Source organism: Colossoma macropomum, unplaced genomic scaffold, assembly GCF_904425465.1.
Source record: "Colossoma macropomum unplaced genomic scaffold, Colossoma_macropomum, whole genome shotgun sequence".
Lineage (NCBI taxonomy): Eukaryota > Metazoa > Chordata > Actinopteri > Characiformes > Serrasalmidae > Colossoma > Colossoma macropomum.
The window spans coordinates 28,218,328-28,244,367 of NW_023494789.1; the positions used below are offsets into that span (position 1 = coordinate 28,218,328).

Consider the following 26,040-nt stretch of genomic DNA (forward strand, 5'->3'; position numbering starts at 1 on the left):
CTTAGCGAACTATATGTATATTTGTTTGGGAAAACCTTTTTTTTTAGAGCCTTAACTTTAGGCCCTAACGGATGATAAGATTAGCATCTGAAAAGCAGCTTCAGCTGCCTAATCTCCTGACTGGCGCTGGATCATTTTCAATGCATGCACAGTTTGCTATTGTTTTGTTTACAAAGTAATTATATTAAAGGTTTTATCATGGAGCCCATCAGTTTCCTTTCCTTTCTTATTGCATTATTAGATCTGAAAAGTTTTCCCTGTTTAACTGAGTATAGGGTTGGAAAAAGGTCTAGGCCTTAGCTTGCTCTGCAGTTTAAGTCTAGGGCTCGGTTTGACTCCACCTGCAGTCCAAATGGTTTGATGAGCACAGCAGTGTTGCTCGTTGCACTTTGTTTTGTGCTTTCTCCATCATGTAGACTATGTGTGTCAGGCTCCAGTCCTCGCAGGCCAAAACACTGCAGACTTCAGCACACTGCCTCATTAAACACACCTGATTCAGCTGATTAGCAAGGGCTTTATGAACTAAATTCAGAGCGTTAGGTGAGGGTAAGCGCTAATCTCTGCAGCACTTTTGCCCAGAAGGTCTCTCGGTGTACATCAGGCATGTGAGGCACCAAGGCAAGATTTTATACATACAGTCATATACAAAGGTTTGAACTTCCCTGGTGAAATTCCATGTTTTGTTGATTTTCTAAGTAAAAATATATGTATAAATATAACTATAAAGCATAGTGGCCCACAGGGAAACTAATATCAGCTTTTTAAATGCAATTTTCTTTTTTCTTTTCTTAAGTCCCGACACTGAAAACTTGAGAATTAGGGCCTTAAAATTAGAAGTAGGGTCTATTTTGGTTCAATCAAAGGTACCAGAATTTGCAGTTATTTTAAAAACGTGTTAAAAATATATGGATTTGCAAAGATGTTAAAAAAGGAGGAAAAAAGCAAAAAGAATAGAAATGTACGAGATAGATGTGGACTGTGATTTGGAGCTACAGTACATCGCATTTTCACCAAAAATAGTTCACTGTCTTTGGTCTTGAGATTTCTCTTTAGTTTTAAGGGTTTTATGATTATTTGAAATAGCCAAACTACATTCCACTCACCAGGCTTTTGAATTGGCATCAATCAATAATAATAATAAACATTACTTGCCTATGCTTCTTTAGGATTGGTCTATAAATTTGAGTTTAACCACTCACGTTGCTGATGCTCAGCCAAAAATATATTCCTACCCATGAGCCAAGATTACAGCTGCTCATAGTGCAGAAACGAGAGCAAATGAGGGTCAGTAAAAAGTGAGACGTTAAAACATGCAGATTATGCTGCCAGTACAGCGCCGGCGTGCTGCTAGAAGAAGACGAAAGCCAGCTTTGTTGATGAATTCCCTCGTTTCATCATACAATGTGTTCCAACAGCAGCTAGGGTTCATTTGGAAGCGGACCAAGACTTGCGGTTTTTGCCGGACCGGTTCAGCTGTCTGCTGCAGACCTGAATACGGATGGATTATTCAGAGGTGTCAAAACGGAGTGAACTGAAGAAAACATCTGATAGGTCCACACCACACAAGATGGGTGTGAAAGCATCCTGAGAAACTTCTCCATCTCTGACTCGGTAACTGTTTGCGTGCCCGTGCTGCGCGGTCTTGATGACTTTTATTTAGTCCAATCCTGCAGTGTTTTTATTTGTACGTATTTTGGTTATGATTTAAAAATGTTTTTTTTTATTCTTAATCATTAAGTTAATCTTTTTTCCACTTATGTTTTTGCGACTTCAAGTGACATTTGGCCCACTATGAAATACTGCCTCCTGTTGAGTGCAAGCCTGGTGATCCCCGCACAGGTTGAGAAACCCAGCTCTACAGCACGTGTCAGGATCCAGTCCTTGCTGGCCAAAACACTGCAGAGTTCAGCACACTGCCTCATTAAACACACCTGATTCAGCTCATCAGCTGATTGGCAAGGTCTTCATGAACTGAAATCAGAGTGTTAGATGAGGGTAAACACTAATCTCCGGAGCATTTGGCCCAGAAGCTTCCCAGTTTGACATGTATGTTCTACTGGGAACAAACCTATGTGTCATTTTCTGCAGATTTTAGGGCACAGTTTCTATTTATTTGCTGAATTTAACATATTGGAAAAATAAAACATAAAATACAAATTCTACTATAACTTTTGCTCAGGCCATATTTTATGATTATTTTTTCCTAGTATGTTAAGTTCTCTAAATAAACACTAATTGTGTATATAGAAGATGTGTTCACTTTCACATAATGTTTTAAATTTCACTTAGAAATTCCAGAAAACATGCCATTTGACTGGGGCACCCAAACTTTTGCAAATGTCTGTACATGCAAATAATTGCTTTTTAAGTGTTTTCTGAATTCTATTGCAATTATTCATAAGAGCTCCCACATTCCCAGTAAAAAGAAAGATCCTGATCTGAACTAGACAATATTATGGCCTTATAGCATCACTTACCTCAGCCCGAAAGCACAGACAATATTCTTTAGATGTTTTAACTGCAGCATTACCTCATTATGACATACATACAGATAGTATGTTGCAAAGTCAGAAACTTTTCATTAATTTAATTTCCAGTCAGAATGGCCATTAAGTGCCAATGATTCCTTTTTCAAAAGAAGTAATGTTCTTTCTTGCATAATAAAGGGTAAATTAAAGAACAATAAGTGAAAAAATTCAGGAGTTTTAAAAACCCAGATAGTTCCGATATTATTTAAAGATAAGAACTTTTTGCACAGTACTGTACATACAGTAAATACTGGTAGCAATTTTCTGGCAAGTTAGATGCTATGAAAAAAAGATGCAGCCACTTCACTACCAGATGGACAGCAAAGCTTGATCTCTTAATTATTTTATGAGGAATGCATCATACATGACTATAGTATGTCTGTCCCTATGGGCATAGCCTACATATCTTGTGAAAGAGATCCAAAGGGTCTCTTTAAAATGACGCATATCCGAAGTACTTTCCTTTTCTCACAGGCTTGCAAAAACAATATTATGCACTGACTGATAGGCAATGTTTGTTTATTTATATTTTTTATAGTCGTGGTTTTGGAAATCTACTGTATTCAAACCTTTTGAGAAGAGTGATTACACACAAAATGCTTTCATTCAATTATTTATTAAAGCCACATCAGGTTTAAATATGTTTTGAAGTCTGTTCTGATTAAATTGGCTTTGATGTTGCCATTTTTCCTCATATTTTTGTGGACAACTTTAAGGAGTAGAAAAAAAAAATTTGACAGGCGAGCGTAAAGGAGCTTTTTGGACAGGCAGTCATTAACACCCAGGCGTCTTCCATAGCCATGAAGGAAAGTCGTTTACTTAATGTGACTGCCTCATTAACCCTACACTTGCTTCATGTCTGTAATTAATCATCCTCACATCAAATGAACAGCGTTCCATTTGCAATTAAAATACTGGGCAATTTATTAAATATATGATAGGACAACTTTAGTTGGGGTCATGAGGGGCCAGGAGTTTCCAGTGCTTGCCCACGTCTTGCAGAAAAACAGAAACAGACTGGAAGCCCAGAATCTCCTCTTGTACTCCAGCTATCCATCTGTTCAGAAAATCTCACATACATTATCTCATAAGGACTGAGAAAAACTTCAGTTTGGGCTTCACTGTTTGCCAAAGTGCAGAACAGTTCTCCTATCAACATTTAGACTTACTAGAAAACTAGATGTTTCTGTTGAAACACAATTAATTTTTATTATTTTAACAGCACAAATATCATAGAAATGTCTCATCAGCAACCATTAGGCATTTATATAATGTGTTGTTGCTTGATGGAAGTTTTGCATTTACTAATCAGTAGTCTGAAATTTTCAAATCCAGTCACTTCTGGAGAGGCCAATCCTTGAAATCTTGAAATCTGAGAAGCATTAAGCATCTAATATTTATGAATATTTATGTGTGCTAAATGACACATAAATAATGCATGTTGAATTTTTTACAGCAGACACCTTTTAAACGTTTTAATAATGCATTATAGATTATTCATGAGTGAGGCTAAAATTCTCCAGTCCCAGCACCATGGAGAACTCTGGCTGTTTCAAGAAGTGTGACCATATTTAGGAATTTGTTTGCTGTTCCTCGAACCGTGCTGTAGCAATGGTATAGAATAAGACAGAGAGGAGACCATGATTCAACTACAAGAAGGGCTCTTTATCAAACACGAGGGCAGAAAAGCACATATATAGCACTAAAATTACAGGGGAGGTCACCATTAGCCACAGGCTTCACCCTCATGGTGACCAATCCCCCAACACAAAACACCCACCTTCCCAGACACAGTAAACAACAAATAACAAACAACATTTAAACAACATCAGAGTCCCTTTTTAGGAGGACGCGCACCTACCATGAGCCTCAGCACATGGCTACTCGTTTGGCCATGCCTCCCGACTTTCTTGGAGGCAGCCCCAGCCAGTAGCGTGTCGCTACAATATTATTGTGGCCAAGAAGGGTCATAAATTTAGAGAAGTATCTTCAGAAAGCTGAACATCTCCAGTGATGCTCATGATAAAACAAAAGGCCGTGTTCTCCAGAAACGCAAGCTATGCTCTCAGAAACACAAGCCATTTTCTCCAATCATAAACAGTTTAAAAGCTATGTTCTCAAGTCAGAGACATTTTAAAAGCTGTTCTCCCAACACCAGCTGTATTCTCCAACCAGGAACACAAGCTATGTTCTCCAATCAGAAACACAAGCTATGTTCTCCAGTCAGAAACACAAGCTATGTTCTCCAGTCAGAAACACAAGCTATGTTCTCAGGAACACAAATAATATCCTTAGAAACACACGCTGTGCTCTCTAATCAGAAACACAGGGTTCAAGGTATGCTCTTAGACTCACACTCTGTGCCCATGGCCTTCATTACTGTGTTCTGAAAGCAGTCCTCATACTTTTCAATCTTGAGCCACAGCATTGAGTTAGCCTCACAATCATAACGTTATAATAACTGAGCTTCCTTCAGAGGTAGAAAGTAGGAGAGGAACAGCAGGCTTCCAGCTTCTCTGTACATAATGGATACCTGTTACCTAACTTTCTTCTGCAGCACTTCTTCCCAACTGCTGAGTCTTATGATGAGTGTTCATGGCTGCTCGGTTGGACACAAAGAATGGTCTCTGGCCCTTGTGGCACACAGCTGTCCTGTAAGAGAGAGTAGACAGTGCTTTACACTTCTGTGTTTTGTCCAGTGTGGTGAGTGAAGGGTGGAAAACCTAATTTTCCTGAATGCTACGTGGTGCCTTGTGACGGGGGCATCTGTCACAGATGATTATAGTGATTTTACCTCTACAGCAGAGCCTTGCTGCATTTAAGCACAAAAGAAGTGTGGTTAGGACACCATTAGCATACTCGTCTTTTATGGAACATGAAAGGGCAAGATTTTTAGAAGAGCATTCAAAGTGACTCATCTGTGCAGTACTCAAAATTACCTACTGCTCAGTCTTCCTTTTTATTCATGCAAAAAGATGAACATTTCAAATGGCTGTTATCCTGGATATTAGTACACTATGCTGCAACATGAAATAAAAATTACAGATAAAAATAACTAAATATATAACATATTGATATTTGTTGTTCTTAACTGAAGAGATATTGTGCTGAAAGTATTGAAGAAATCTAAATAATCTTTCTGTAATCTTTTCTTTCATATTTGCAGATAGTCCATCGCACCCTGGCCGCCATGTTGGGCTCTCTGGCGGCTCTAGCAGCCCTTGCCTTCATTGGAGATGTAAGTTTTGGACAAAGCCTTTTCTTAAAAGAGCATTCCAGCTTGAAACTAGACTTTAAACTTTTATTTGTCATGCAGTATTCTGTAGCCCAGCATTATATCCCTTGGCTTCACCAGTTTGAGAAAATTCATGATTTTATGTAATTTTCATGTTTTTCCTTTATCAATTTTGATGTTAATTTTAACTTCAGTTTTACAGCTACTATGCGATAGTTAGCTTCCTAGTGTCAGCGTTAGCTATCTGCCTTCCTTCTGCAATCAACAGCTAAGGTAACAAATTCAAAATAACCCCCAAATATCTTCCCAAAACAGCTGTAGTTTTTCAAAATGTCCTCCTACCTTCAAGATACATCATAAGAAGGAGGTTTTCACAGTCTTTAAACCAAAAAATCTGCCTTTAGCGACTACTGCAGCACCACTGTGGGGGGCGAGTAAGCATGTTTACAACAGATATAGTAATTTTTCAGTTTGGCCTTATAGTAATATCTTTGGCCTTAAATTGTCTCTGAAAGTAAGATGACTGCTATCTTCACTAGTTAAATGCTCTCATGCCAATATAACATACAATGAAAAAAATACACACTCAATTTAGTTGATTCAAAACATGATTATTGTCCTAAAATATGTATGTTATCATCACAGAAGTCTTTCAGTTTACTCACTTTTGGTGATAATTGTTATTTGATATATTTAACTCATGTGGAAATGATACACATTTAAATGAAGTAACTTATCTTTGATGATTGGATATTGTCTTTAATTGCAATGACAAAATTGGGCTGTAGGCCTACATGCCTTGATGTTAAGGGCTCTAGCCTGCTCACATTAGTTGTGGTTAGAGATACAGAGTGTTCTTTGTGTATTTTTTCCCCACTGATGAGCTTTCTGATGAAGAGTGCTCAAGCTTTATCAAGTGATGGACTCTGGGAGGTGTTTAATTAACTAGAAGTGAAGTGATGATCGTTAGGTTTTATTACCAGCGAGAGAGAGAGAGAGAGAGAGAGAGAGAGAGAGGATGCATTTACATGTCATTCTGAATGAGTAGCCATTTTAGAAGTGTGTGGAACTGTGTGTAGATAGCTTGTGAAGTTGTATTGAAGATTGTAAACATTTACTTGATTGCAATTCAAAAAATGGACACGAGAGCAGAATGGCAGTAATAATTGCTGTAATTGATTGAGAGTAATGCATAATGTATATGAAAGTGGCCGCAACATTATAAGATATTTATAACTACATCGGTGTGATGAGCCTGGGGCTGGAGTACACTACATTAGCACAAGTGAAGGCGCTGAAATGTAATATTGCTCTAATGATGAGTTAAGTACTTTTGATGGCTTCTGAGTTCTACAGCACTGTGTTTGCATCAGACAGATTTTCAATACATATTAAATGTAAACCAAGATATCTTGCAGAGCATTACAAGCAAGGCAGTGTGGTGTAGCTAATGTGCTAGGAGCAGCTTTAGAAAAATCAGAATATCTGCCTGCATTGCAGTTGATGCATTGATAGAAATGCAGTTAAGTGCCTGTGGGAGAGCTTACTGTGGTCATGTCTCTCACAGAGGCCCAGTCTGATGACAGTGGTGGAATGGATCGACTACGAAACCTTGGCCTTGCTGTTCGGCATGGTAGGTAAACACCATACACTGCATCACACTCAGTCGTGTACTGTATTCTCCTTTAAAGCATGAAATCCAGAGGTGACACTACTGAACTGTGAAATTCTTTTATTCACCATAGATTTTCTTCTCTTTGCTTTGTGAGCCAACAGAGGATCTTTTTTTATGTGCTAATGCAACAAGCAAAACCTAGCAACAAAAACTGCCGACTCTCATGTCTTATTGCTGGAACACAATCCTTTTCAAAGATCCTGATGTGTTCAGTGGCCGTCTCCATGGAAACAAACACGGCCAATCAGTCCTCATGCAAAGTGCCGATGTGTTTGTGGAAAGGAATGAAAGAAATTTGGGGCGAATGAAAGGAATTGAATTGCGTTACTGAGGCATGAGAGACTTATATTCTGAGAAAGACAGTGATCGTGTATGTATAATGTACACATGCCTTTACTGATCATAACCATAAATATTGCATCTGAATATATGGCAAAAAAGGAAAAGTAAAACAAATGCATACTTTCTTGCTTTAAACATAGTGTAGCTCTGAAGTCTAAAGCAGTAAGTAGGTAAGAGGCTCTTATAAGGAAGGTTAAAGAACAGAGTGAAAAGATGGGACTTCAGCTCAATATGAGACTAAGGTTGAAGACTGCTAACTTTTCTATTAAAGAAATGATGTACAGCTTTTGTCTACTCAAATCAATCATTAACTAACCCCAATACAAAAGCTAACACTGGAGCTAGTCAGAGTGTGTTAGATGCTGAGGGGGACTTGGTGTCTTTTACACAAGGCCTTTCAGCAATTTTTAATGAAAAATAGAAATAATGGCGTGTGTACAAGTACATTAAAGTATTGTGTTTAAAGATAAATCTTAGTCACAGATGTGAGTGCTCTAGTTTAACCTGACTGATTTAACTATCAAGCAAACTGTCAGCAGCTAAGTTAAGAAAAGCTAACATAGCTAGCTGACTGAGCTAGCTAACTGATCTTAACATTTTTTTGTAACATTAGACATCATATTAACATGATTTTTAACAAATACAGTAACCCAGATAAAGTTTAGCTTACCTCAAAAGACAGTAAGTCTGTCTTAACAGTTTTGAGCTATATATTAATATAATAATAGAGTATTATTTAGTATATTGAGCTGTGATGAGGTCTTCCACATAGTTTAATCCAAACATTTTTCAGCTTCAGGTGAATCAGGATAGCGTGTGTCAGGAATTATATGTTCCTCAGCATATAGAAACAATTATGGTTGGCTAAGACATGTGTCATTCATAATTTTGTGATTTTGTGTAAATTACGTGATTCATTTCCACATAAATAAAATATATCATTGAATTAATATATTATATTAATGTAGAAATGATTTACATATTTCAGTCAAGTAAATTCAATGCATCACTTTTTCAGTGTAGGTCCAGAACAATCTTTCTTTATAACATCACTTTGAAATTGAGCTTTGAGTGGTAATCTTTTCTCTGTTTACTGTGTTTACCTCCAGATGATTTTGGTGGCCATTTTTTCAGAGACTGGCTTCTTCGATTACTGTGCTGTTAAGGTGAGTGGGCTGTCTCATGGTTAATAATGCCTCTGGTCATGTTGGCAATATGGTTTCTTACTCAGGATATGAAGGCCATATCACATTTATCACCTCCATCCTCAGCTTCACCATGTCAATCACCATGCCCGTTATGAACTGACCAAAGCCCTGAGCATAACATCATACCTTAACATGTCCTCCTCCATGGAGTTCAGGCACATTTCATCATATTATGAAGTGTTCACACAGCTCAGTTTAAGAGCTTTCACTGTTAGAATGTCATTGTAAAAGCCATTTTTGATGTCTGCATGAGCCTTATCTTCTGTAGAAGATAGGTGCTATGAAAATGCTCCTTATCAGCGCATTCACAAACAATGTGTCCATTCATGCTGTAAAAATCCCTATAATTCACACAAAAGCCAGGTGACTAGAGGCCCACAGATGATTTATATTTGAAATTTATGGATGAATATCAAGCTCTTATACGGCTACAGAATGAAATTAGCTGGAAGAAATCTTTCTGGAACGATGGAAAAGTATATAAATCATGGGTAAAATAGGTTAGACATGATGAAAGTCTTTGAAATACATCATTCTTGTCTCAGGGGAGCTGGGGTGGAAATCCCAACCTCTTTCAGATGTGGCTTCATGGACTTTGGTTAAAGCTCCATAAAGAGTTTATGCATGTTCTCTTGAGATTACGATGGTGCACACTTCTGTCTTTCAGCTGACATTGGGGTGTCAAACTAGGGCTACATGATATGAATAAAATACTAGTATTGCGATTTTGTAGCTACACGTTGCAATTGTGATATACCTTTTGATATATTAAAATGCATTGGTGACTCAATAATGTGTTGTGGTTATAGACTAGCCTCTATTATTTTGAGCAAAATGTACTCATCTGGAACTGTGATTGGCCAACATGCTCACAGCACACAATAAAAGAAAAATTGGTTAGAGGGGTCATTTGTAAATTGCAGCGTTCTGCAATAGCACTACTATAGAGGCCAATATCATGATTAACAAACAGATGAACTTTATTTGATTAAAGGGAATTCCACCAAATTTTCAAAGTTTCTCCATAATTCAACTGTTAAGTCATTCAGAGTGGTTTGCCAGAGACTGCCAGAATTGCTGACAATGGAAATGACCAGACGTCACAAGAGTTGAAAGACTCTAAAAGCTACATCACAGAAGAATATTTTACAAAATAGTTACGAATACATTTCCTGATGCCTGAGACATTGTTTTATGCTAGTTTTGAGATACGGTTTTGGCCTGAGACATATTAAAAAAATAAATGTATATATTATTTCATGGTGGAGGATGTTTTAAGGCATAATATTACCCAAAGAGCATGTATTTTTTTCCGATTTTCACTATTGTTTTAAGGCAAAATATTACCCAAAGAACATTTATTTTTAAGCTTTTCACTATAACCATTATCTACGTTCCATATAAAAACTTAAAAATCATTTGTAGGTTCCCTGGTCATTTTAGATGGCTAATGAAAGTACTATTTTTGCATGGGACCCTTGGTTCCCGTCACCACTCCTTTAAAAAGTCAGTACGTTTTTCTCTAAGGCACCCTATCTACACCCAACCACTCTGATTTGCTTTTATTACAGTGATTGAATTACATAGTATTTTTGAAAAATCAGTAGAAATTTCCCTCCAACAAACAATATATAATGCAACCTTATCTTAAAACTTCTTCACTGAGAAAACCCACAGCGCTGACTCATGAATATTAACCACAGTTCTTGACGAGGGCGACCATGGAAATGAAAATATCATGCTAGGATTGACCCCTTGTCCTGACGCTGGCCCCTCGCTCGGGTCAGCCGATTGGCTGCTGATATGCTAAATCCTGTGTTTTGTCTGAGTCTGCCTGAAGCAGCAGCCCTGCTGTGCGTTCTGCACGCTGCGGCTGATGTGTGTGTATGCGATTTGGTTTAATCAGAGAGATGTGACATCACAGGTGGGCTCCACCGGCCCCGTGATGTTGCTTGATTAGGATGAGTCCAGACAGCCAGATAATGTCTCCATAGCGACAGCCTCATACAGCCTATCTGCTGCTGGCAGACTGAGCACGGTGGAATATTCTTTAGTTCCACACAGGCAGAAACACAAAGGAGACTGAAGAAAGCGACATTTAGTGTTTAAAGTAAAGCACTACATTAACCATCTGTTTTAAGCATCTTATTTCTCTCTTGGCCCTTAAAAAGGCAGTTATTTGACTCTGTCATCTTCCTCATCCTCTATTAGAGCACAGAAATGTGTTTCAACTCCAAGATGAAACTAATCCATTTTGGGTTTATTGGCCTGAGTGCATAGTAATACTGAAGATGCTGATTAGATATTGGTACTGTTGCCTAAAGAATGAGTCATCTGATGGACATGTGGGCTGAGATCAGAACAACAGACGTCACTACATTATTCATGTGGAAATGTTCACGTTTGGATTAAGAAAATTTAATACATTCCTTTTATCAGAGATAAGCTTCTTTCTCTCTGGGTTCCTACTCTGAGATGTGTGCAATCCCTAGAGCTTTTTTAGAATCTTTGAAAACGTGATCGTGTTTACGTTCACAGATGAAAGCATTAATATAATGAGAAGTTACCTGACATGCACATAATCACAAACAGGATATTGCTTGTTATAAAAACTTCTACATTTGATTCTTGCTGGGTCTGTGTTTGTATGCATTTAAAGGACTAATTGCTTTAATGGGCTTTGTCTCCTCTCAGGCGTATCAGGTCTCTAGAGGAAGAGTGTGGCCGATGATCATCATTCTGTGCCTCATCGCTGCCATTCTCTCTGCCTTCCTGGACAATGTGACCACCATGATGCTCTTCACTCCTGTTACTATCAGGTAGAGCTGTGCACCATGTGTACACACCATGTGAAAAAACCAGAAGGAGTGCCTGTTTCAAGGTTATAAACAGCAGAGAGTCACATCCAAACTCTACATGACTGTGCAAAAGTCAAAGACTACCCTTCGTTTATTTAATTTCCTGTCAAAAAAGTTATTCATTTTCAGGTGATATTTCTGAGGAGATAAAATAATCGACTTGCATAAGGAAGGTAGAAGTTAAGGTAAAAAATAAATGGAAAAAACTGAGTTTCTAAAAAATGAGTTCAAAAAAATATTAAATGATACAGAGAAAATAGGACCCCTAACAACCGCCCAAGACCTGGTAGACCACCAAAACTGTCACCATCAGATAAACAATACTTAAAGCTTTCATCTCGCTTCAGATCTGAAAAAACCCATGAGATTTGAAAAAATGTGTTTAGGGTTAGTTGTGTTGAGAGAAGCAGAAAATGCAACCAACTTCTAAGACTGAACTTTGAAGGTGTGTAAAGATATCCCTGCAGATTTCCTTGAAAAACTGAAAGCAGGTAATAAAGGTAAAGTGTATAATTTGCACACTATTGTAAGTCAAAAAAATGTTGATTTTTTTTTTTTTTAGTGAAAGAATGACAAGAAGGAGTAGCCTAGCAACAAAAGCAACTGGATTAGAAGTTAAATGGTATCAGATCAATACACAACTTAAGAACATCATAGTACATCCAGGTTCTATCAGCATAGGAACTGAAGTTAAATAAAATGCTGAATGCAAAATTAAGAGTTTTGAATATCAGCAAAGTAGCCCAGGTGCTGAACCCACGGACCAGAATGAAATTAACCTTAAAAAGTGAATTAAGAACTCAATTAAGTGATAAGTAGATTACTTTGCTTGCAAATTAAGTAGAAGAAAATATGTCATTGTAAAATACTCAGAGATATAAAAATTAGTCCAAATTTTTATCTAAATGTAACTGAGTAAATGAAACTTGTAACTATTCTTCTCTCACACTCTCTCTCCCCATCATTGTCCTATTTCTCTCTTTTCTCTCCTCCTGACTCCCTTGTGGCTATAAAATGGCGCTGCCTGCATCAAATGCTCTGCAAGTGTGATTAGTAGCATTTGTTAACACTAGCCTTAGTGCAGGAGGGGAAAAGCCCTGCTGAGGGTGAGTCTTTGGTTGAGTTTGAGGGTTATCTGAGGAGACACAGAGTAATGCCTGCTCTCTATAAAGCTCCCTGCCTCATCACTCTTTTCAGCTCCATTTCAGCTTATTTCCTCTCTCCTCCTCTATTACAGGGAAATGCCAGAGTGGCAAACTGGGCAGCATGATAGATCATTCCTACACTATGTGCATGTGTGTGAGAGCTTTACGTTTTTGTGGGAGAAAACTATTTTCCGTACATAATACACGTCTGCTGACGGATCGCATTACTTTGCCATTTTAATATCTACACAAACAGGGCTATCTGTTCACAAGGCGGACTATAGTGTATGCCTACTATGTAGCCTCATGCATGAGGTGAACACTGTAAAGCTGCATATGTTTTGACATTATGCATTATCACTTGGCATTTCATTAGACATGTGAGAATTTAACCTTCACTGAATTATTCATATATGAGTTATTACTACTGTCTTACTGCTGTGTGCGTGCAATGCTACATTTCCCCTTTATTGTAACAGAATCCACAAGCTGTATGAACAAGAGTGATGCTGTCTACAGTTGCAGAGGTGTGGGAACCTTTGACTGTATATAATGATTACAGTCTAGACTTTCTGCTAATTTTATGTTTGTTAAAGATTCAAGACTCAGCATCCCCACTTCAGTGAAGTTAGAAGGAATTTACCTTAGCACTCTCATTTGAAGCCAAAGACAGAAGACACCTTGACAGCTAAACAAGCAAGCAGACACGACTGACATCAAAACAAAAATAAAAAACAAAGTGACAGGTGCATTAGAGAAGTAGTCTTGTTGCAGTATATGACAAGGTACAGCTGTAGAGTCATTCGGTATCAGTATGCAGTGTTTAGGAAATGGGACGGTCTTGTTTTGGTAGACCTTAGTTTTGTAGATAACTTGGGTTGGCTGTGTGTGTGTGGTCCTTGATGATTTTAAGTCCTCTGTGCTGAATTCTCATATGGGTCTCGTAATGCTAGTCAGTTCATGGCTTAATGCACAACCCTGTCCAGCTTCTTTTTCTGCCATAGCACACAGTGAGACCCAAACCTTTTACATTTCCAGTGAGCTACGAGCAGGGTTGGGGTAGTTACTCACAAAAAGTAATCCACTACAAATGACCAATTACTTAAGAAACTGTAATGATATTACATTCCTTATCACTCAATCTCAATACTTGTCACTTTACTTCTACGTTACTCTCTAAAACCCAGATTCAGTCTGTACACTGTAAAAAAGATTCGGTGTTTTACCCCTTAAAGTTGGTAATCTGGTTGCCTGAAAACCTTGAGTTTACTAACATTCAAATAATACATTTATATAATAAAAGTCATCAGTATAAGAAACACAGATGATTGTTTTGTTAACTTTACCCATCAGTTATATTTTAGTGTGATGAGACGCTTCGACAGATTTTCGGTGAGTTTTCAGTGCTCCTCACACTCATGTTAAGCTGCTTCCATGCAGAATTGAAGTTGTGCACTCAGTGGGGGGAAAAAAATCGATTCTTAGATGCATCGCGATGCGGACGTGAACGATTCTGAATCGATTCACAAATGTCAAAAATCGATTTTTTAAATTTAAATTTGTAACGTAATATTGACGGAACGCAAAAGGTGGAACGTGTAAGTGCAGAAGTGCAGCGCCCGGACACTCTGTGACGCGCACATAACAAAAACACAGGAGTCACAGCACAAATGATAAGAGCCATTTTGTCCTTTCAACAAATATCAAACCACCTTGGGAGCCACAACATTTAATGTCCAGTATGTCTCATTATGTGATAATGTTCAAGTATAGGCTAAAAAATATAAACGAAAACGCAGATTTACTTTGCTCTGCTTTAAGCTTCAGCTATAGCCGCTTTTCTTCCACCTCCGCCAGAAAACTTTTCCTTAAAAGTTTAATAGTTTATTGTAAAATGTCTCTCAAAGCTCGACTGTTTTACGAGGCTGAAGTTGCTTCTTATTCTCCAGCTTCTTGTTCGAATTTTCCCGTTCCACCTTAAATTCTGCCTGAGGTGCCAGAACGTAAACGCGGCACTATTTAAGGTGGAACGGGAAAATTAGAAAGAGAAGCGACTTCAGCTGTGCGACTTTTTAGTGTTTGACAGTTTCTTGTTGCAGATTTAACCAACTGAGCTGCTTATAAATGCGAATAAGTCCATTTGTCTCCAAATGTTCGTCTGTCTTTCTCTTTTCCTGTTTTGTTCGCTACTCGCTCGGCGAAACCTCGTTGCTAGATGACCTGAAGTCTGCACTCCAATTCTCAGTTGTTGCGAAACAGGGCATTCGCACTATGTTGCACACGTCCCGTCTCGAAGATATTTTACTGACACAGCGACCCCCCAACTCTCTACAACTAGACCGGAACCGAAGTTATAAAATCACTAAAGAAAACGGGCAGGACGGCTGGAACGTGCTGCGTGGACATCCATCACCACTGGATCTTATTTCACCCTAACAGCGCATTTTATCGCAGATGAGTGGCAGCAGCGTCTCATGCGGTCCAAACAATAAAAAATATTGGAAGTAAATGCATTATAGATCATTACAAATACTTTGCTTTAAAACTACCAAGTCCTCAGACAGTAAGAAAATATAAATCCTGTATAGGAAAAAAAGATCGATAATGGTTTTCTAATCGCATCGCAGCCCTCTGAACCATAATCGAATCGAATCGTGAGGTGCCTAGAGATTCCCACCCCTAGCAGTCAGTAATTGAAGGTAGTGCATGCGTGCGCAACTCGTTTACACATACCAGCAAGAATAATCTACATCGAGGAACGCTTTTAAAGCATTGCATTTAATTAATTTTACATTTATTTCTCAGTAAGTCAGTAACTGTAACATGATTACTAGAATTCAAACTGTAATGGGTTACACGACTTTGTTACAGGAAAAACAATCACATTACTGTAACATGTTACTTTGTACTGTGTAACTTTGTATCACTGACAGTGAGTGAGAAATCATTCATAACAAAGGGCACCATGCTTTGTTCTTGCTGATGATTAAAATAAAGTGACCTCTAAGTTCCATCTTTCCACTTTTTCTCTCAACACCTAAAAATGTTTGATATGTAAAATTAAACAAATCCAGTTTACGCTCTGCGGATTCACTGGTCTGAGTGTACAGTAATACTGATGATGCTGCTTTTGCCTAAAGAACAAAGCCTCCGCTCATGCAAATCTACACCATTAACTGCATCTGCACGGACGTCAGAGAACCCTGCTTTTAAATATTAATGAGGTTTACAATGATGTCTCAGACACGCGAATGCTGAGGCTGATTTATCATGGCTAATGATTTGTTCGTCTTCATTCAGCCACCTTTGTGCGTCCTTTAATAACCAAACTGAAGTGTAGAACAGGAGAGTGCCTGCCTGAACATAAGCGCAGTTCTGTTTCCACTGACTAGATTTTCCTTTCCTGTAATATGAAGCACTTTTTGTACTCTTTAACCCACCCGATATCTGTCATTTTTTAAGTATTGCAGTAATGGCTGTGCAGATCTCAGGGGTCAGACTCTGCCTGGAGGAGGAGGAGGCTTGGAGCACACGCTTTTGTTCTATAAGAATATGTTAAAAGGGCCCTTATACTATATTTTTTCTTGTATTTTATTTATTTATTTTCCAGAAGTCCTCTTGTAATATGTTGTACTTTTAGGTACTGAAACTTTATGTCGTAATTCATTGTTATATGACCTTTTCCGGCCTCTCTCATCCCTTAGAAATAAACAGGCTGGTTTGTTACTGTCCTCTTACGACTGATATACAGTACTGCGCAGAGGTTTTAGGCAAGAAAATGATATATAAAGCTATTTCTAAGGCAACTAACACAATAAAACACTAGGAAAAGCATTAGGAACATTAAATAAATTAGAATAAATGCAAATAAAAATATAAATAAAACTAAAAAACAATATGTTGTGATTTTCTGTAAGGTGTTAGCTTTACCATTTCCAAACCTCTCCTCGAGGAAACCCAGTATTTATAATTAGCTTGTAGTGCCAAGTTAATAATCTAATCAATCTAATCAATCCTTCATTTAGTTAAATCAGGTGTCTTCATATGGAATTTAAAATTTATGCAATGGAGTTCACTGAGAAGTCAGAAACCAAACTTGTGTTCTTTTAATTGTATTCTTCTTACCAAGATAACAATGTCATTTAAAAAAAAATCTTTTTAGGTTTTACTGTATTTATGTTTATTTTTATGTATTCTAATGTTATATAGTGCTTTTACTGGTAAATCCAACGAGTAGTTTCAAACAGTTCTCTTGGGTGCCAGTGACTTTGGCACACTACTTTATGTAAAGGACCTTTTTCAATTGGTCCAGGGTAGCCAATCGGAACACACCATGCTTTGTTGATGTCTGGATTCTTTTCCCTCAGCCAGAAATATTGATTAACATTTAATCTATTCCCCTCCTCACCTTTTGCTCCAATAACTCTGCTACAGACTGTCTGCAGTAACAACACTCTTTATCATTTCAACATGAATGTGTGAGCTAAACTGCTGTAGACTGAATAGGTGGCTTTATGTAAATGTGTTGACATCACAACCATGATGAATTCAAAACATGCTGTTCTTGCAGTTTAGTTTACATATATGGACTGCGGAGTGAACGATACATTTTGAAACTTTAAAGCAACAAAATTCACTTTTGCATAATGTAAGCCCTTTAACATTCCTGGCACAGAGCTCAATATTTCTCTCTCTGTCCCTAGTAAAGCTTCAGCATCAGAAAATCGTATTATGGGTGCTCTTATCCATCCTGCTTCCTGTATCCAGCAGCATTGTAATCAGTACTAAAGGCTTTTTTTGATGTGTGTGTGTGTGGACAGGTTATGTGAGGTGCTGAATCTGGACCCCAGACATGTTCTGATTGCTGAGGTAATCTTCACCAACATCGGAGGAGCAGCCACCGCAGTGGGAGATCCCCCCAACGTCATCATTGTGTCCAACCAGGATCTGCGCAAAAAAGTAGGCCTCTTTTTGCCTTCATTAATATTGCATTTGTTGTAGTTGTAGGTAGAAAAGGAGCATTATGTCAGTTTTATCTGGGTCTTTCTTTGAGATTGCTCATTCAGTGTGCCACTTCTGCTGCAGCAAACGTCTCACGGCTCTTTAAAATATGCAGAGTTTATATCAAATGCACACATACATGGACACAGATAAGTTTGGGTGCCCCTGGCCACATTACACGTTTTGTTGATTTTCGAAGTGAAAACAAGTTAAAGAATTTAGGAATTTGGAATTTTTTTTCTACATAATTCAGTGGTTGAGATATAAACAAAATCATTAAAAGTGGTTTGATGTGAAATGGTTCATTATTGAAAAACTTGCCAGTTCAGATTTATTTACATTGGCTCTGATAGGAACCTAGGGTTGCGATGTCTACAGCTCAAATATAACTATTTCATTTACTTATTAGAATGAACAGTGAACCTACACATGTCTTCTGAGTTGTTACATATAAAGTTAATAGGGGTAAAATAGCATTAAATCTAAAAAAAAGTTTTCTTTGTGGACTATTTTGCCGTGTAACGCTCTACATGTACCTCCCCACCATTTAGTTTTTTGAATAATAAGGTTAATGTAACATCCTGTTTTACCCTGCCTTTGTCTGTCTCTCCTCTCTTGTTCGCCTTTTCTCATGTCTTTGGCCGTGTGCTTTTGTTTGTTTTGATTTCTTTGCTCCTCCCTTGCTCCGCCCTTTTGCATTTCCCCTCACCTGTGTCTAGTCTTTGGCCTTGCCCTCTCATTAGTCCTAGGTGTTTCTCGTGTTTTAGGTGTTTGTTCTGTGTTTTATTTTTGCCCCATATTTTAGTTTCTTTAGTACCTTTCTGGTTCATTTGTTTCTTGTTTTTCTGCCTTCACCATGGACAACAATAAAACTCCTAGCTTGCAGCCTGCCTCCTCGTCTACTTTGTCCCCGCCCCTCATTACAGTTCAGGTCAAAACCTTATCTCAAAGCTACTGTAAAACAATGTCTCAAGCATCAGACAGCACATTCATAACCATTTCAAGTAATAATTTAGTGTGAGGTAGCTTTTAGAGACATTAAACTGGTTCCTGTCACCTCTTCTGGCTCAGCAGGTTTCTCTAGATTGGAGCATTTCACATTAAACAAATTAATAGAATTTGTGCAGAAAAAATGCTATATTTAAGTGTGTTCACTGTAGAAGATGTTCACTTATTTAACACTTAAAATCAACAAAACATGGTGTTCAAAAAGGGTGTCCAAACTTTTGCATGCTGTATGTACATATGTGACAAAGCATCCTTTTGCTGGATTGGTTTCGTGGATTTCCTCCAATACAGCACACTTTTCTCCTCTCTACAGGGAGCTGACACACTCACACACCTCACACCATTAATCATACACATGGACGTCATGGCAGCTCTGCAGTAACACACACACACACACACACACACACACATCTACACCTTTAATATCCAGAAAATGAGTGGGCGGAATGGTAAAATGAAGGTACCCAGCACATAGGGAGGGCTAGCATTAACAGTGTGAACATCCTGTGAGGATAGAGGAAAAGCAGCTGTTGAAAGGTTTGTTGCTCTGTTGCTGCCTTTCCCTCGTTCACTCTTTACTGCATGGTGATACAAGTGACAAGAATAGCGTATGTCTATTACTGTGTTTGATAAGCCTGTGTCCGGTAGCAGTTAGCTGAGGTACTGCAGTAACAGCCCCCAGTTATGGTAAAAACTCATTTACCACCAGTTTAAAAACCTGTCACTCATTTTTGACTTATTTTATGCAAACCGTAATAAGAATACATAGCCTCTGAAAGGACGTATTGTAATTTTTTTAGATACTATCAGATACTATCAGATCCTATAGTAAACTAAAATTATCTGGTGCTCACGTGTGACCTCACGCTTAGCACTGATACAAAACATCCTTCTATTTTGGTGTTAGTGGATCTTAATGCAGCTTTTAATACTATTGATCACAATATTCTAATGCACCACCTTAAATATTGGGTAGACCGCTCAGGTACAGTTTTAGAATGGTTTACTTAGTACTTAATGCAAACTTAGTTCTTGGTTTCACTGGGAAATCATTCATTGAAGAGAATTACCTTTTTTTGAGGAATCCCACAAGGTTCAGTTTTAGGGCCCTTGCTCTTCTTTTTGTACATTACCTCTACCTTAGAAGTCATTTAGAGGTAACGTACAAAAAGAAGAGCAAGGGCCCTAAAACTGAACCCTGTTGTACTCCACAAAAAAAAATTAACTTAGTGTTCAATTAAAATTCTACAGTACTCTTTGGTATTTCTTTTTAACTTGATCTGTCATTGTCTTGTCTATTACTGTAAAACATCATCAACTGTCTGTAAAGCACTTTGAGCTGCCGTTGGTATGAAAAGTACTTTATAAATAAAGATATTATTATTATTATTATTATTATTTGGAGTGCACCTGATAGTATCTGGTGCTTACCTGATAGTATCTAGTACAGATCATATTTTTATTTATTTTTTTAAATACACCACATCCTTTCAGGTACTCCATATAGAACACTAGTATTCCCACACATTAACTTAACCAAACTTTTAAACATGCTGGGTTTTTAAACATTTAACTTTGAATATTAAACATGTGTTAAACCTTTAACATTGATGAGATTATACTAAATGCGGTTGTTGAGCAGAGCTTGTTGAAAACACTCGGTGCAGCAGGCAGATACAAAAGAGCTGCCTACATGCTATTATGCAAATTTTAGCACATCCTTAGACCACAGCATCAGCTTTCAGACATCCAACAAATCAGCTTTGTGTCTCAGGATAAACACAGGTAAAATCTTGTTTCAGCCCTTGTACATCATATGAAGCGGGCTGTTTCAAATGAATTAGGACATCTGGCTAAGAGGCCTCAAACGTCTGTTCTTTGTTACAAGATAAATTACAGTTTCATAACCAAGTTAAAGATGCTAATGTACTACAACCAAAATTTTACTGAACTGCACTTTTTATGTTCTTTTATTTCACAAAGATTAAGCCTCGAATAGCATGCTATCAACGTGTTAGCTCTCACGTCTTCTTCAGAGCCAGGAATTGTCTCAAAATTACCAGGCTATAAAGTTTTGCTATTGTTATAAAAAAAAGAAACATGCAGTCTTATTTCAAAATGGGAAGTAAAGTAGTTTATTGGCTAGTCAGTTTGTTTTACTGTGATAGTTAATTCTAAAAAAAGACAATAAAGACAGTAAAAGGCTGAACATAAACAATAAAAGGCTAAAGATAGTAAATAGGCTAAAGATAGCAAAGGCAGAAACCTACAAACTTCTGCAATTATTCTACAGTATTTGAATTATCTGATGGAGTACAACTACCATAAACACTGGAACCTCTCACGACTGTGTAAACGAGATGCCTTGGGCAGTCGGGGAAATGTTGTTTGATATTGCACACACTATTTATTAAGAATACCTCATGAATAATTGACTTTACCAACTTTCATGAGCACTTGATAAAATATTTGAATGGAGATTGAACATCAGCTTCAAATCAGACATTGTGCATTTAGGAGTATTCCATGTCCACTAGGGTACATTAACCAGATTCCGTAAGCCAGGCTGCAGTGTAGGTGGACTGCATTTCTAGACCGTTATGTCTGCGAAGGCTGTTACAATCAGACTGTCATAATTAGGCTGTCAAAATCAAGCTATTGTTTGTACACAACCACTATGTTTTCAAACAGACTATACAATAGCTAACTCCCAAAATAGTGCCCTATATACTGAATAGAGAATAGTTTTGAAGATGACTTGACTGTGACGTTCTGAACCCTATCGCACACTCCAGAGCCCAGAGCCTTTTTTCAGTTACTGTTCCACAACCTCCGCTTTAAAAACTCAGTGTGTACCATCACACAGCTGTCCATCACACACTGACCTGCAGAAACCCACAATTTAAAGTTTCCCCCGCTCCACTAGACAAGGTCACACACACTGGGTGTTGTCTTAAAGGGGAGGTCAGGGGCTTTTATTATTTGACCTCTGAAAACAGTGGTGGTCTTTGAGACTCTCTCCGCTGTTGGATGTTCTGTCTTGGATGTGAGTGTTTGTGTATGTGTGTTAGGTGATATAGAGGCCTGTCGCCACAGAGGGGCATGAGGAGGGGCAATGCCCTATCAGTTGGAATATTGTGTCCCCTTAACACTGTGTTCCTATTTTGTCCTGCAAGGTAGCCTATCCATCAAACTGCATTCACAGGAATGACATGGATTTCCTACCTGAGCAAGACATTGAGATCTTAGAAATAGATTCATATGTAGTTGATATTGCCTGTCAGATATAGCTATGTGCTGTTTAAAGTTGGGCTCATTATCTGTTGATGTATTGAAAGCTTGTTGTCTGAACTTGATTTTTAATGTCTGTCTTCTGTGGTGTTCCACTGTAGACAGTATGTCTTTGTATGCTGTAGCATTAACATTACCCTTCACTAGAACTAAGAACACCTTCGCTGAAACCTGCATAACAGCCCCAGACCATTATCTCTCCTCCACCAAATTTTAGTGTTGCACGATGCATTCCAGTAGGTAGCATTCTTCTGGCGTCCACCAATCCCAGACTCAGATCAGACTGCCAGATAGTGAAGCACTTTCACGATCAATTCCTCTACTCTGGAGTCCAGTAGCGGCCTGCTTTACCCCACTCCATCCAACGCTTGGGATTGCACATAGTGATCTTAGGCTTTTGTGCAGGTGCTCGACCATGGAAAACCATTTCATGAAGTTCCTGACGCATAATTCTTGTGCTGATGATGCTTGGAGAGACAGCTTGGAACTCTGTGAGTGATACAACAGAGTTTAGGTGATTTTTTATACACTATATGCTTCGGCACTCAGTGGCACCACAGTGGCACCACTCTACGAGTTCATGTAGTCTACTGCTCTTCAGTGTGACCCATACTACTGCCAGTGTGTGTTTGTGCATGGCTATGTGCTTGATTTTTTTTTACACCTGTTAGCAATAGGTGTGGCTGAAACACCTGAATTCAATGATTTGGAGAGGTGTCCACATACTTCTGCCCATTAGGTGTATCAAAAAACAAAATATTATGATATGAAAATGTCTTGAAATATTGTGATGTTAAATTTTTACCATATCGTCCACCCCTAGATTGTGCTCCCTTTTCCATATGTGAGTAGAATGCCTTTTACTACTTTATTTACTTTTCATGATTGAAAATACAACTAATTTGTCTCAGTACTTTGTAAGGGTTGTTTGTACTGTTTGGTCAGTATTTTAACTTTAATGGTGTATTATTTAATTTTAATATTTGCTTATTATTCATTTATTATTGGTATTTGGCAAATATTGCAAAATGGATGTTTAACTCATATAGTAGTGAGTGATGAATTGGAATGTAGACCTGTATGCAGGCCCTCAGTGTTTAAGCAGTTTACTGCATTGCTATAACAATAATGTTTGAAGAAAGATCAATGATGTAATGATTACATAAGAATAGATAGACCTATATATCTAGCAGTTCTCTGTGTGAAGGTACCTATTCCCCTTTGGTTATTTCTTTTGCCCCCTTGCCTAATTAATCCTGCCACCAGACCTGGTGATATAAGTCTGAATGGAGGGTAAAAGGGCATTTAGTTCGATTTACAGGCCAGTTTATAGCAGAACAGGGGGTGTTTTTCACGCTGTGTAGCCCAGGGCTATAGAGGTGATGCTGCTGTCTGTCACACTGAAGTATGGCCTCATGGTGACCCCGCTGCAGGCTGCCCTGGCTGTGTGAGTGTGGAATTACCTGTGGTTGGAATGGAGTGTGAGTGAGGTGTTTGCATTAATGTGTGTTTAAGTGCTTGGAAGTGTCTGAGAGGCAGGGCACAGACAGAGATGATGACAAAACGCATCAGTGGCCCTCTCCAGTTGATTGCACCCACAGGCTGTGTGTATATATGTGAGTGTATGTGAGTGTGTGTCCAGCCGAGACCGATGTTAGACAGAGGCAGAAACAGAGCTCAGAGCAGCTTTCATCTCCAAGTCTGGATGCTGATTGAAGAAGCACTCTCAGGAGCCACCATCGCACCACCATACCCCCAAAGAGAGAGACCTGTTGTTTGTGTATATGATACAGATATTCAGGACTTGAAAAAGTCAGAGACCATTCTTGTTTATTTCATTTAGAGTCAGAACAATAATTTTTTAATCAATAATAATTAGATTTATTTCTAAGGAGACTGGATAATAAGATTCACTTGAGTAAAAAAGGGGAAAGTCAAGTGAAGGAAAGCAAGTGAAAGAAGAGGAGTTTTCAAAACTGAAGATCAAAGATTTAATAAAAGATATAGAGAAACTGTGACTCCTAACAACCATGCAAAACTTGATAGACCACCAAAACTGTCACCATCAGATAAACAGCACTTGAAGCTTTGATCTCTGAGAGAGAGGAGAAAAACAAGCTGTTGCTTCAGATTTGAAAAATCCACAGGTGTTTCTGTCCAACCTTCCACTATGAGAAGACACCTCAATGCTATGGGTCTGAAAGGATGTGTAGCTGTCAAGAAGCTGTTGCAGAGAAAAAGAAATAGACAAAAATGAGGAACATGTACAAATCAAACAAAGAATCGGTTGGTGTTCAGAACAATGGACTGGTCACCCCAAACTTTGGAGACGTGGAGAAATATCCCTGCAGATTTCTTTGAAAAACTGAAAGCAAGTCTCCCGAAAAGAATGGAAGCTGTAATAAAGGTAAAGGATGGACACACTAAATATTGATCTTATATTTATTATATATATATTATTTTATATTTATATGGGTTCAGCAATGTGCCCAACTTGTATAATCTCTATAGGAAAGCACTGACAATAGAATGGGATGCTGTGTAGCAGTTGCACATGAGCCTAAAGTCACCATGCCCAATGCCAAATGTCAGCTAGAGGGGTATAAACCCCCATCATTGGGCTATGGGTAGTTCCTTGCGTTCCTTGTAGTTATAGTACACCATTCAATGTTTAAATATGAAATAATTGCATAATTAGCTGCATATTTATGTGATGAATTATGTGTACATTTGATTTACAACTAAGAAATGACAAAAATGAGGCAAAGATATAAAGGTTAGTTTTCCTTCAGCATTTTTTGAAGGAATTTCTTTGCTTTGCATAACCTCTTATATAATCTACCAAATATGTGTGGTTATGTGTGGTTAGTTTGTGTCATCTGAACATTGCATATGCAAAATACTAAAACTTGTGAACTGTTCTGACACAGAGCTATAGAAAAGAGTTTTATAACAGCGCTCTGGTCATGCCTGCTGCTACAAAACACTTGACATCAGCAATTTTGCGAGACATAACACATCTAAATGTAAATCACCCTGCATGGAGCATTGTTACTTTACTTGCCTGGGAACTATGCTATTCATCAAAGTCTCCCAACTATCTAGCTCCCAGCTGATTTGCAGAAACTGTATCCAGTACACTGCTGCAGATACACTACCATGTACATATTGAATGCATATGGTTTGAAATTTAATTTCCCCACCCTGGAAGTAAAGCACACAGAAATGAGCTTTAAATGAGCTATTTTAGGTGCAGTGTTCTCCTAAGCTCAGGACAAGCATGGGATTCTGGACAGACATTAAAGTATTAAAGAATTCTGATTCATGGCTCAGTCTGATTAAAGAAGAGAATCTGGCAGCTTGAATGGAGGTTCACACAAAGGTAAAGAAGACATTTAGGGAAATTTTTAAATGTGAACTTTTGCCTTTTGGTCTTTTATGTACCTTTTTATGGTTTTCACTTCCTTATTCTGTACTGTGCAAAAGGCAGAGACCACCCATCATTTATTTAATTTCCAGTCAAACGAGTCATTAAGTGCATATTATTATTTTTTTTAGAAGAGATTTAGATTTAAATGTAAGAAGATCTGCATAAAGAAGGGAAAATGGAACCCTTAACAACTGTGCAAGACCTGGCAGACCACCAGCACTGTCGCCCTTAGATAAACAGTACTTAATGATCTTTAAGAGATAAGAGAAAATCAAGCTCCGCTCTTGCTTCAGATCTCAAGTGTTTCTGTCCATCCTTC

General features: G+C 38.1%; 1 protein-coding gene across 1 annotated transcript in view; it reads left to right on the top strand.

Moving 5' to 3' along the window:
- Positions 1-26,040, top strand: part of oca2 (oculocutaneous albinism II) — a 128,354-nt gene that overhangs the window by 25,187 nt on the left and 77,127 nt on the right. The window contains exons 10-14 of the mRNA XM_036570734.1: positions 5,695-5,766; positions 7,331-7,396; positions 8,890-8,946; positions 11,683-11,807; positions 17,812-17,950. Of these exons, the coding sequence (XP_036426627.1) occupies positions 5,695-5,766; positions 7,331-7,396; positions 8,890-8,946; positions 11,683-11,807; positions 17,812-17,950 (459 nt within the window). The remainder of the gene's footprint in view (positions 1-5,694; positions 5,767-7,330; positions 7,397-8,889; positions 8,947-11,682; positions 11,808-17,811; positions 17,951-26,040) is intronic.